Genomic DNA, 11032 nt, shown 5'->3' on the forward strand with positions numbered 1-11032 from the left:
GACTATAGTGTACACTATAATATGTAATTGACATTTGCTAAGAGAGTAGAAATGAAATGTTCTCACCAAAAATATATATATAATACACATAAGTATACACACACACATATATACACACACAAACATATATGCAAGGTGATGTTTGTGTCAATTAACTAGAAAGGAGGAGTCCTTTCAAATCATCACAATGTACACTTTAAATATCTTACAATTTTACAGAGACAAAAAAGAATGAAATCTTGAAAAAAAAAATAAAAGAGAGAGGGACAGGCAAATCAAGAAACAGACTCAATTACAGAGAACAAACTGATGGTTACTGGAGGGAGGCTGGGAGGGGGGATGGGGAAATAGGTGATGGGGACAAAGGAATGCACTAGTGGTGACGGGGACAGGGTGATTTATGAAAGTGCTAAGTCACTATATTGGACACCTGAAACTAATATAACACTGTATGTTAACTAACTGGAATTAAAATAAAAACGTAAAAAAAACATTAAAAAAAATGAGGCTTTGCCATTTGCAGCAACACAGATAGAACTAGAGGCTCTAAGGCTAAGTGAAATAAGTCACACAGAGAAAGGCGAATGCCATATGACTTCACTTACATGTGTAATCTAAAAACAAAATAAATGAGCAGACAACAAATAGACTGTTAAATATAGAGAACAAAAATAAATAGATCAAGCAAGCAAAAGGTGGTTGCCAGAGGGGAGGGGGATGGAAGGATGGGCGAAGTAGAGAAAAGGCATTGAGAGGGACAAACTTCCAGTTAAAAAATAAATAAGAAAAAAATTGTGTTTTGTTATATAACCTGATATCAACTCTACAGTTATCTCTGTGGCAGAAACCAAAATTTCTTTTCCCTTCAAATGAACTTTAATATGTGGTTAATGTTGACATGCTTTTTTGTTTTTTAGAGAGGGAGGGCGGGAGGGGCAGAGGCAGAGAGAGAATCTTAAGCAGGCTCCACACCCAGCACAGAGCCTGACATGGGGCTCAATCTCACAACCCTGAAGCATCATGTCTTCTGGGAAAACGTCCCTTCTCTTACAAAAAAACCCAAAAAACAAAAAACTCCCTCCTCTCCAAGTCCTACCCTCCCAGAGACCCTCACCCTGCAGCTCTCCCTGTCCTCTTGCTGCACTCCTTGCTTCTCTCCAGCCAAACGCTCTGCTCCGTGGACGGTCACCAAAGACTCCTGAATCCAAATCCAGCGGCCTGTACCTGTCAGTCCTTGGCCACTGCCTTCTTGGCAGTTCTCTTCATTACCTTCCTCAACGATTTTATCCACACCAGCTGCTTCTGTGATCACTGTTCTTGACAACATATTCCAAATCCATATCATAAAGCCCCAGGAGAAATCCCGAGCTTGCATTTATATCTGCACACTAGTCTCAGCCTTAACTCGTTCAAAATCCACCTCCTCTGTCCTCCGCAGATCACTCTTCCTCTTGGACTTGCTCCGGCTAAAGGCATCACCTCAAAGAGATCTCGGACTGTTCTCTCTTCTCCAGTAAAAAAATCCTAGAAAGTTCACCATTTAGCCCATACTTTATCTGGATAGGACCACTGTTTCTGTGTTTGTTAATTTGAACCTGAATTATCAGAAAAGCCAGATGACTGATCTCCCCATGTTTAATCACTTTAACTTAACCTCTATCATGAATGAACTGCTTTAAAAGGCAGCCTCTCGGTATCTCCTAGAGCTGAGCATATGCGTTCATGCCCACATATCCACCCCCTAAAAAATACATACCTGGGTCTACTAAAGGGCATGTGCTAGAATGTCTATAGCAGCAGTACTTGAAATAAATGAATGGGATGGATAAATGAATTGTGGTCACCGGTGTAATCTCTATACAGCAATATGAGTGTTTTAGGACTTACGCAAAATAAAGAAGAATCTCACGATCGATGCTGAGCAAAAGACGCTAGAACTCAAGAGTGCATACCGCGTGATTCCATGGATATCAAGTTCAAAACCGGGCAAACCAAACCTATAGGGTAAGAGGCCAGAAGAGTGTTGCCCTCTGGGGGGCAGTGTCTGTTTTCTGGTCTAGTGGTAATGTTCTATTTTTTCATCTAGGTGCTGGTAGTTCTACGGGTGCTTTCATTTGGTGAAAATTCATCAAATTGTACGTTTACACATTTACATTGTTAGTATAAAAATAAAAGATATATATTTTGGTAATATAACTAACTTTTTTTTTTTTAGAGGAAAGCAATTCTTTTTTTTTTTTTTTTTTTAAGATTTTATGTATTTATTTGACAGAGAGAGAGACAGCAAGCGAGAGAGGGAACACAAGCAGGGGGAGTGGGAGAGGAAGAAGTAGGCTCCCAGCGGAGAAGCCTGATGTGGGGCTCGATCCCAGGACCTTGGGATCACGCCCTGAGCCAAAGGCAGATGCTTAGCGACTGAGCCACCCAGGTGCCCCAATATAACTAACTCTTGAACAACATAAGTTTGAACTGCGTGGGTCCACTTATATATGTTTTCTTTCTTTCTCTTTCTTTCTTTCTTTCTTTCTCTTTCTTTCTTTCTTTCTTTCTTTCTTTCTTTCTTTCTTTCCTTCTTTCCTTCTTTCCGTCTGTCTGTCTTTTTTTCCTGCAAAAAGCTTTATTGTTTCCTTTGGTGCAGGGCTTGGGGGAGGGCTCCAGGGTAGTTAAAAAGCTGCCAAGTGGCTGCAAGGAGAAGCTCAGGCAGAAGCCCAGACAACCAGGGGGAGGCAGATGGGCCCCTCAAGGGCCATTGGGCTCCAGAGGCTCCTACTTATCATGCTTGAAAGTGAGCCTTTGGAAGAGATACTCACCCAGCCCAGGCTTGGGGGCCAGCCAGTCTGCAGAGGTGAGTCAGATAATCGCCCAACTTCTCGATGAGTTTCACCTCCTCATCTAGGAAGTGGTTCTCCAGGAAGCCACAGAGATGGGGGTTTGTGAGGCAGAATCCAGAGCAGGCAGGTCCAGAAGAGCCTGGTTCAGATTCTTCTCCAGGACCATGGGTGTACCCCACTTATCTTGAGAGGCCTTCCACATGTCCTGAAGAGTGAATGGCTGCTGGGTCGATCTTGTATCTTCAGGAGACCCTCGGCCCTCCTGAGCCACATGGCTGAGGTTGGAACAGAAGCCCAGGGAGAGGTAGGCATTGGAGCCCTGCGGATGCATGTTGGCCAGGCAGGTGAGGACGGCCTCCACCTTGATGGAGTCTTTCTGATGAATCTGGGAGCTCATGGTTGATTGGCAATAAGGACCTAAGCTCAAAAACTGTTGATGGCTAGTTCTGGAGCCAAAGGATGGCTGAGAAGATGGTTCTGAGGTTGCAACTGGAAAAGAGGTTGGAGGGTAGCTGGAGGCTGGAAGAAGGGGCATCCCTGGGTCTGTTCTGTCCAAACATTGTTGAAGCAAGAAACAGATCTGCAGGACCATCAGTCGCTCTGCCTATATGTAGATTTTTTATAGTACAGTCCTGTAAATGTCTTTTCTTTTCCTTATGATTTCCGTAATGCTTTCTTTTCTCTGGCTTACTTTATTGTAAGAATACAGTATATAATTATATAATATACAAAATAGATGTTAATCAACTGTTTATGTTATCGGTAAGGCTTCCAGCCAACAGTGGGCTATTAGTAAATAAGTTTTGGGGGAGTCAAAGTTATATGCGAATTTTCAACTGTGCAGGGGTGAGTGCTTCTGACCCCTGTGTTGTTCAAGGCTCAACTGTATTTTTAATAATATTATGCCCCTATGAAAAAATTGTTAATGCCTATGTAATAAGTGTAAACTTTGCCAGCCTGGCACTTCAAGCCTCTATCTGTGTATCTTCAGGTTTCTTTTCATCCCCTTAGTGTTCTCTGAAAAATCCCTGTGTTTCCTCCTCTGTGAAGCTCCCCAAGCTGTCCACTGCCAGGAGTGCCTGAGTCCAGTCCTTCCATTCTTGCAACACCCATCCGCCGCGTTCTCTCTGTGTCGCCTTTCCTAGTGCTCTCAGACGGGTGGCACTTCTCCCTCCTTCCAACCCCCAGAGCGTTTTGATTTTTTAAAATTGTCTTATTCTACTCGTTGTTATTGTTTTTGCAAATAAAAACTGTACATATTCCAGGTGTACAACTTGATATTTTTTTAAAAATTGAGATGCAATTGACATGTAACATTGCATTAGTTTTCAGGTATGTAACATAATGATTCTATTTATGTATAGGGATACCTTGTAGATTTGAGGGTTTGGTTCTAGACCACCACAATAAAGCAGGTGGCCAATAAAATGAGTCAAATGAATTGTTTGGTTTCCCAGTCCATACAAAAGTTATGTTTACACTATATTGTAGGCTATTAGGTGTGCAATAGCATTATGTTAGAAAACTAATGTACGGGGGCGCCTGGGTGGCACAGTGGTTAAGCGTCTGCCTTCGGCTCAGGGCGTGATCCCGGCGTTGTGGGATCGAGCCCCACATCAGGCTCCTCCGCTATGAGCCTGCTTCTTCCTCTCCCACTCCCCCTGCTTGTGTTCCCTCTCTCGCTGGCTGTCTCTGTCTCTGTTGAATAAATAAAAAATCTAAAAAAAAAAAAAAGAAAGAAAACTAATGTACGTATCTTAAATTAAAAGATACTTTATTGCTTAAAAATGTTACCCATCATCTGAACTTTCAGCAACCATAATCTTTTTGCTGGAGCATCTTGTCTTGATATTGATGGCTGCCGACGGAGCGGGGTGGTGGTTGTTGAAGGCGGGGGTGGCTGTGGCAATTTCTTAAAGTGAGACAACAGTGAAGTTTGCCACATCAATGGACTCTTCTTTTCATGAATGATTTCTCTGTGGCATGTGATACTGTTTGATAGCATTTTACCCACAGAACTTCTTTCAAAATTAGAGTCAATCCTCTCAAACCCTGCCACTGCTTTCCCAACCAAGTTCATGTAATATTCTAAATCCTTTGTTGTCATTTCAACAATCTTCACAGCATCTTCAACAGGAGTAGATTCCATCTCAAGAAACTACTTTCTGTGCTCATCTGTAAGAAGCAACTTCTCATCTGTTAAAGTTTTATCATGGGCTTGCAACAGTTCAGTCACATCCTCAGGCCCTACTCCTAATTCTAGTTCTCTTGTTATTTTCACCACATCTGCAGGGACATCCTCCATTGACGTCTTGAACCCTTTAAAGTCATCCATGACTTTGGAGTTAACTTCTTCCAAACTCTTGCTAATATTGATATTTTGACCTCTTCCTATGAATCATGAAAGTCTCAATCACCTAGAATGGTGAATTCCTTCCAGAGGTTTTCAGCTAACTTTGCCTTGATCCATCAGAGAAATCACTATCTATTGCTACTATAGCCTTAAGAAAAATGTATTTTCTTAAATCATAGGACTTGAAAATTGAAGTTACTCCTTGATCCATGGGCTACAGTACGGATGTTGTGTTAGCAGGCATGAAAACCGCATTCACCTCATTGTACATCTCCATCAGAGCTCTTGGGTGACCAAGTGCATTGTCAGTGAGTGGTAATATTTACTTCACATTCTTACATGGATGTGGCATTATGCCACAGTGCTGAATCTACTAATGTGTTTACAATAGTAACATCAAAGATCAATGATCATAGATCACCATAATAAATATAATAATGAAATATTGTTATGAATCGAAATGTAATGACATGAAATATAATGAATAATAATGAAAAAGTTTGAAATATTGAGAATTACCAAAATGCGACACAGGGTCATGAAGTGAGCAAATGCTGTTGGAAAAATGGTGCCAACAGATATGCTTGATGCAGGGTTGCCACAAATCTTCAAATTGTAAAAAATGAAACACTTGCAAAGTGCAATAAAGCAAAACATAATAAAATGAGGTATGCCTACAAAATGATTACCAGAGTGAGTCTCTCAGACCATATATTATATTTTTTTTCTGGTGATGTGAACTTGTAAGATCTTCAGTGACTTTCTAATATGCCATACAATATTAACTGTAGTCACCAATTACATCCCCAGGACTTACTTATTTAAAACTGGAAGTTTGTACCTTTTGACCCCACTCATCCATTTCACCCATCCCACTCCTGCCTCTGGTAAACACCAAACTGTTTTCTCTCTGTATATCTTATTCTACTTTTATAACAGTGACTTTAATATGTACTTTGCTTTCTCCTTTAAACAGTCAGTTCTCTCTGTGTGTTCTTGGAAAGATCTAACACAAGCCCACAAGTGCTCAGTATTTTTTGAATTGAATTACTCTGCTTTTCTCAATTTTCCCTTTTTGAGGACATTGGCCTCAAGATAACGAAAGGAAGCTAATGGTTAGGAGCTTCTTCCCTAATGTGTAAGGGTGTTGTTGTAAATTAGATTCAAAGTTTTTACCTTTTTTCTATGCTGATCTCAGTTTCATACTGATGATTTTTAAAAAACCTTAATTAGAGCATAATAACACTCCACCCCTTAATTATTGTGATTAAATCCTGGGTATCAAATCTTTAATTCATAAATACTTCACTATATGCCTCTCAAATAAGAAACCTTTAAAAAATATAACCATAGTACCATTATTATACCTAAAAAAGTAACCATAATCATAGGAATGACTTTTTAAAAAATATTTTATTTATTTACTTTAGAGAGAGAGAGAAAGGGAGAGAGAGTGTACAGGAGTGGGGAGAGGGGCAGAGGGAGAAAGAAAGAGAATCTCAAGCTGACTCCATGCTCAGTGTGGAGCCTGATGTGGGCCTTGATCCCAGGACTGAGATCATGACCTGAGAATCAAGAGTTAGATGCTCAACTGACTGAGCCACCCAGGTACCCAGGAATGACTTTCAAGGAAAATTATTTTCAGCCTATTTCCTTTCATGTTAGGAGAAGGGAAGAAGCTTTGAGTCCTTCCTATCACTGGTGTGATCCCTTCTGGAAAAGACTACACCAAAGAGGTAAGTTAGGATATTTCTCTCCCCCCACCAACAAGATATTTAAACTTAACATTTAATAGGAAAACTGTTGGCTTAAAAAACAATTTCTCCCTTCACAAGTTTTATTGGCAATCCTGTTCCATGTCAGGGTAACTACTTGGGTAGCCTACAGGTGCACCCTACACTTTAGAGGCAAAGGAACTGAGCCAGCCTCTTAATCTCACCTGTAACTTGACATCCAACTGATGAAGATGGCAAAGAGAAGATACTAACAAAGTGAGAGCTCAAAGCAATCTCTGTGTGATAGTGAACTCACGAGATAGTTCTCACAAGGGAGGCATGGCTGATGCCAACATGATTCAGTGACCTGAGCTTACTTGACTGCAAAGAACAAATCAATACTCACAAATAAGAGCACAAGTCAGGGAAAACTTACCTACTTCATAACAGAATGAAATGTACTGGGTTGATAAATGAATAAATGTTATTCTTTTTTTTTAAGATTTTATTTATTTGCATGAGAGAGAGAGAGAGAACAGCAGGGGGAGCAGAAGGAGAAGCAGGCTCCCTACTGAGCAGGGAGCCTGACTCAGGCTCAATCCTAGGACCCTGAGATCATGACCTGAGCTGAAGGCAGATGCTTAACCGACTGAGACACCCTGGCGCCCCTAAATATTATTCTTATGTAAGACATATCTGGCATCTTTTATTTAAACATATTTATTTAAAAATATCCATTATGTTCAATATTTTTAAACAAAAAATCCATTGATTAATGGCTAATCTTCATTGTTTTTTATGAAACACTTATTTCTTTTCCTGGATAGTATATTTATTATACACTGTATAGGTCATAGAAAATATTTTCCAGGTGTTAGGGATTGGAGCCAAAAAAACATACAGTCCTGAATATGTACAACTTTGAGATGGCTTCCCTCAACACAGTAAGTGCTACTACTGAGTAATTTAAAATAAGACTGAGAACTGATTGCAAGAAAAAATCCAGTTGCTGGGAGAAAAATGAGCATAACTTACAGTCATAGATCAGTAAGACTGAAATATGACAGAGGAGCCATTCAAAAGGACAATAAAATTTCCACATTTCAGATTGGCATTAATCATTTATTTTTTTAAGATTTTATTTATTTGAGAGAGAGAGACAGAGATAGCAAGAGAGAGCATGAGCGGGGAGGAGAGGTGAGAAGGCGGCTCCCCACTGAGCAGGGAGCTATACAGCAGGGGTGGGGGTGCGGGGCCTTGATCCCAGGACCCTGGGATCACAACCTGAGCCAAAGACAGATGCTCAACCTAGTCACCCAGGCGCCCCTGAAATTAATCATTAAAGGCATAAAAACAATTCAGGCTATTGGTAGCCATATAAGATAATATCACATTTTTTGGGGGGAAAACTATATAGGATGGAAAATTTTGTATCTGCATGATAAGCTAAAAAAGAACATAATCAGATTTATATAGGACACTACTCACTAGTTTTTAGTCTTATAGTAAATTGTAATGATACGGAACTTTTAAGGAGATAAAACTTCATGTTAGATTTTTGAAGTCTTGTGTTATTTTACAAAGCGATGACCATATTTTATTACAAGATTCTGCTCCCTGGGAACTGAGAACATGCCTGTGTATCAGAGAGCAGAACAGAGACTCACCATGCTGTCCAGCTGTATCCAGTGAACCTCATTGCTGGAGCTGATCCGAGACTGTTGGGTCTGTAGTGTGTACGGGAAGGAGCTGACCTGGAGCACCAGCAGGTTGAAAGCTTCCAGGACTTCCCTGCAGTTAATGACTCTATCAGCCAATCCATGACTGGGTTCACCATGTGACAAAGAACCCGAAATGACACTGTAGAAATATTGAAAGTCACATTAATACCTCCTAATTTAAGGGATTAGATAAGAAGCAGATACCAAAATGGAGATAACGTTTTCATTTTTATTTTTCTAGTTCTTTTTAACTAGGAGCAGGATTAGAGGCAACCAACATTTAATTTGAAAAAGCAATAATTACACTCCTTTTTACCACTTTCAGACAGATCTCAAAGATATTTTTTTCCTGTTTCCGTCTGCCTCTGATATACTTCAAGGTGTAAGTCAGTTCTACAGGCCAAGGATACCTAAATCTGTAGCTGAGATGGACCACTTTGATCTGAAATCTCATCTGGATGAGAGTTTCTCCATCAAAACATGATGCTTATAACTGCAATGACGGTTACACCAGAAAGGCCCCCAAACTTCGAGGGATCCCCTCTGTCACTCTCCTTCCTCCCTTGAGCATGTTAGACTATGGGGAGGTTGTAGAGGGGCCACTTACCCCTTCCTCCCCATGACCAAAATTTTTATATCCGAATCGTTTTCAGTTCTGTTCAATTTGGATGTACCAGGTTGCTATGCAGCCTCAAAACCACATATTTTTTTTGTCAAAGAAATAATCTCAGTGCCCTGAGGAATTAAATAGAGAGAGATCCAATATACATCCTCAGAGCTATTACCCCAAACTTTCAAAGATGAGATATATCAGGTCACTGAGCTATTTTTGCTCATAGAACACTAGGAGTAACTGAACAGCATCTGGGCAAAGTTCTTTTCTTTCTTTCTTTCTTTCTTTCTTTCTTTCTTTCTTTCTTTCTTTCTTTCTTTCTTTCTTTCTTTCTTTCTTTCTTTCTTTCTTTCTTTCTTTCTTTCTTTCTTTCTTTCTTTCTTTCTTTCTCACTCCTTCCCTCCCTCCTCCCTTTCTCCGTTTCTTTCTCTCTCTCCCTCCCTCTCTCCTTCTTCCCTTTCTTCCTTCCCTCCCTTCCTCCCTCTCTTCCTCCCTCCCTCCTTCCCTTCCTTCCTTCTTTTTCTTCCTTCCTTTTCTTCCTTCCTTCCTTCCTTCCTTCCTTCCTTCCTTCCTTCCTTCCTTCCTTCCTTTTAAATCTAACGTGCTATGCAAGATCTTATTTATACCTACATATGCCTTTAGAGTTCAGATGTGGAGTGCCAAATACATTCTGGCTTTTGAACAAGTGCTTTTGCAATTCTGATATTTCTACAACAGATCCCAAATCTTTCATATTCTTAACCTCAGTGTGTCCTGAAGAAAGGAAAATCTCTGAACACTTTGATGATGCCTGAACTTGCCTTTTTAACCCATAAGATCAAAGATACACCCTAACAGATAATTACTGTAATTTGGTCTGGGAGCAAAATTGGCTCCATCATGCCACATTTACTACTCTTTCACTGTAAACCCACCTGAAAAATAGAATATTCTCTTGTTTAAACTGGTAAATTGGGAAGGTGTCAGACTTGCTCTCAGATCTTTATTATTATTATTATTTTAGAGTTTATTTATTTTTTTTAGTAATCTCTACACCCAACGTGGGGCTCAAACTCACAACGTCAAGATCAAGAGTCACATGCTCCTCTGACTGAGCCAGCCAGCTGTCCCTGCTCTCAGATCTTTAAGTGGCATCTTTAAAGGTATGTGGGTAGAGAGAAAGGCAAGGAAGAGGAGCAACAGCAGAAGAGGAAAGAAGAGAAGAAGAAGGGGTAAAAAGGGGGGAAAGAACTGAGGAGGAAGAAGGGTGGAGAAAGGAAAGCACATGGCCCTTCTGGGAGCTCATGAACCTCAACCTTCCTGCTGTTGCCCTTTCTCTGAGGCAGCTGAGTTCTATAATACCCTGAAGACAGCTTTATAACAGGGATTTCTTCCTTCCTCCCTCCCTCCCTTCCCCCTTCTTTCCTTCTTTCTTTCTTCCTTCTTTCCTTCCCTTCCTTCCTTCCTTCCTTCCTTCCTTCCTTCCTTCCTTCCTTTTCTTTCTTCCCTCCTTCCCTCCCTCCCTCCCTTAAAAGATATATTTATTTATTTGAGAGAGAGAGGGAGCCCATGAGCAGGGGGAGGGGCAGAGGTAGAGGGAGAAAGAGAAACTTAAGCAGACTCCCCACGGAGCATGGGAGCTCAAGGCCAGGCTCAACCTCAGGACCCTGAGATCATGACCCTGAGATCACAGCCCTGAGATCACAAATGTGAGCTGAAACCATGAATTGGCCATTTAACCACCACCTTGGTGCCCCTTTAACAGGGATTTCTAAAGTCACTCACAATATAGTTGAAATTAAAGCAACACTAAATTGGTA

At 40.7% G+C, this 11032-nt stretch overlaps 1 protein-coding gene across 1 annotated transcript in view; it reads right to left on the reverse strand.

Moving 5' to 3' along the window:
- Positions 1-11032, reverse strand: part of GREB1L (GREB1 like retinoic acid receptor coactivator) — a 144591-nt gene that overhangs the window by 38196 nt on the left and 95363 nt on the right. The window contains exon 17 of the mRNA XM_040632672.1: positions 8567-8759. Coding sequence (XP_040488606.1) covers positions 8567-8759 — 193 coding nt within the window. The remainder of the gene's footprint in view (positions 1-8566; positions 8760-11032) is intronic.

This window comes from Ursus maritimus, unplaced genomic scaffold (assembly GCF_017311325.1).
Source record: "Ursus maritimus isolate PB19 unplaced genomic scaffold, ASM1731132v1 scaffold_18, whole genome shotgun sequence".
Taxonomy (NCBI): Eukaryota; Metazoa; Chordata; class Mammalia; order Carnivora; family Ursidae; genus Ursus; species Ursus maritimus.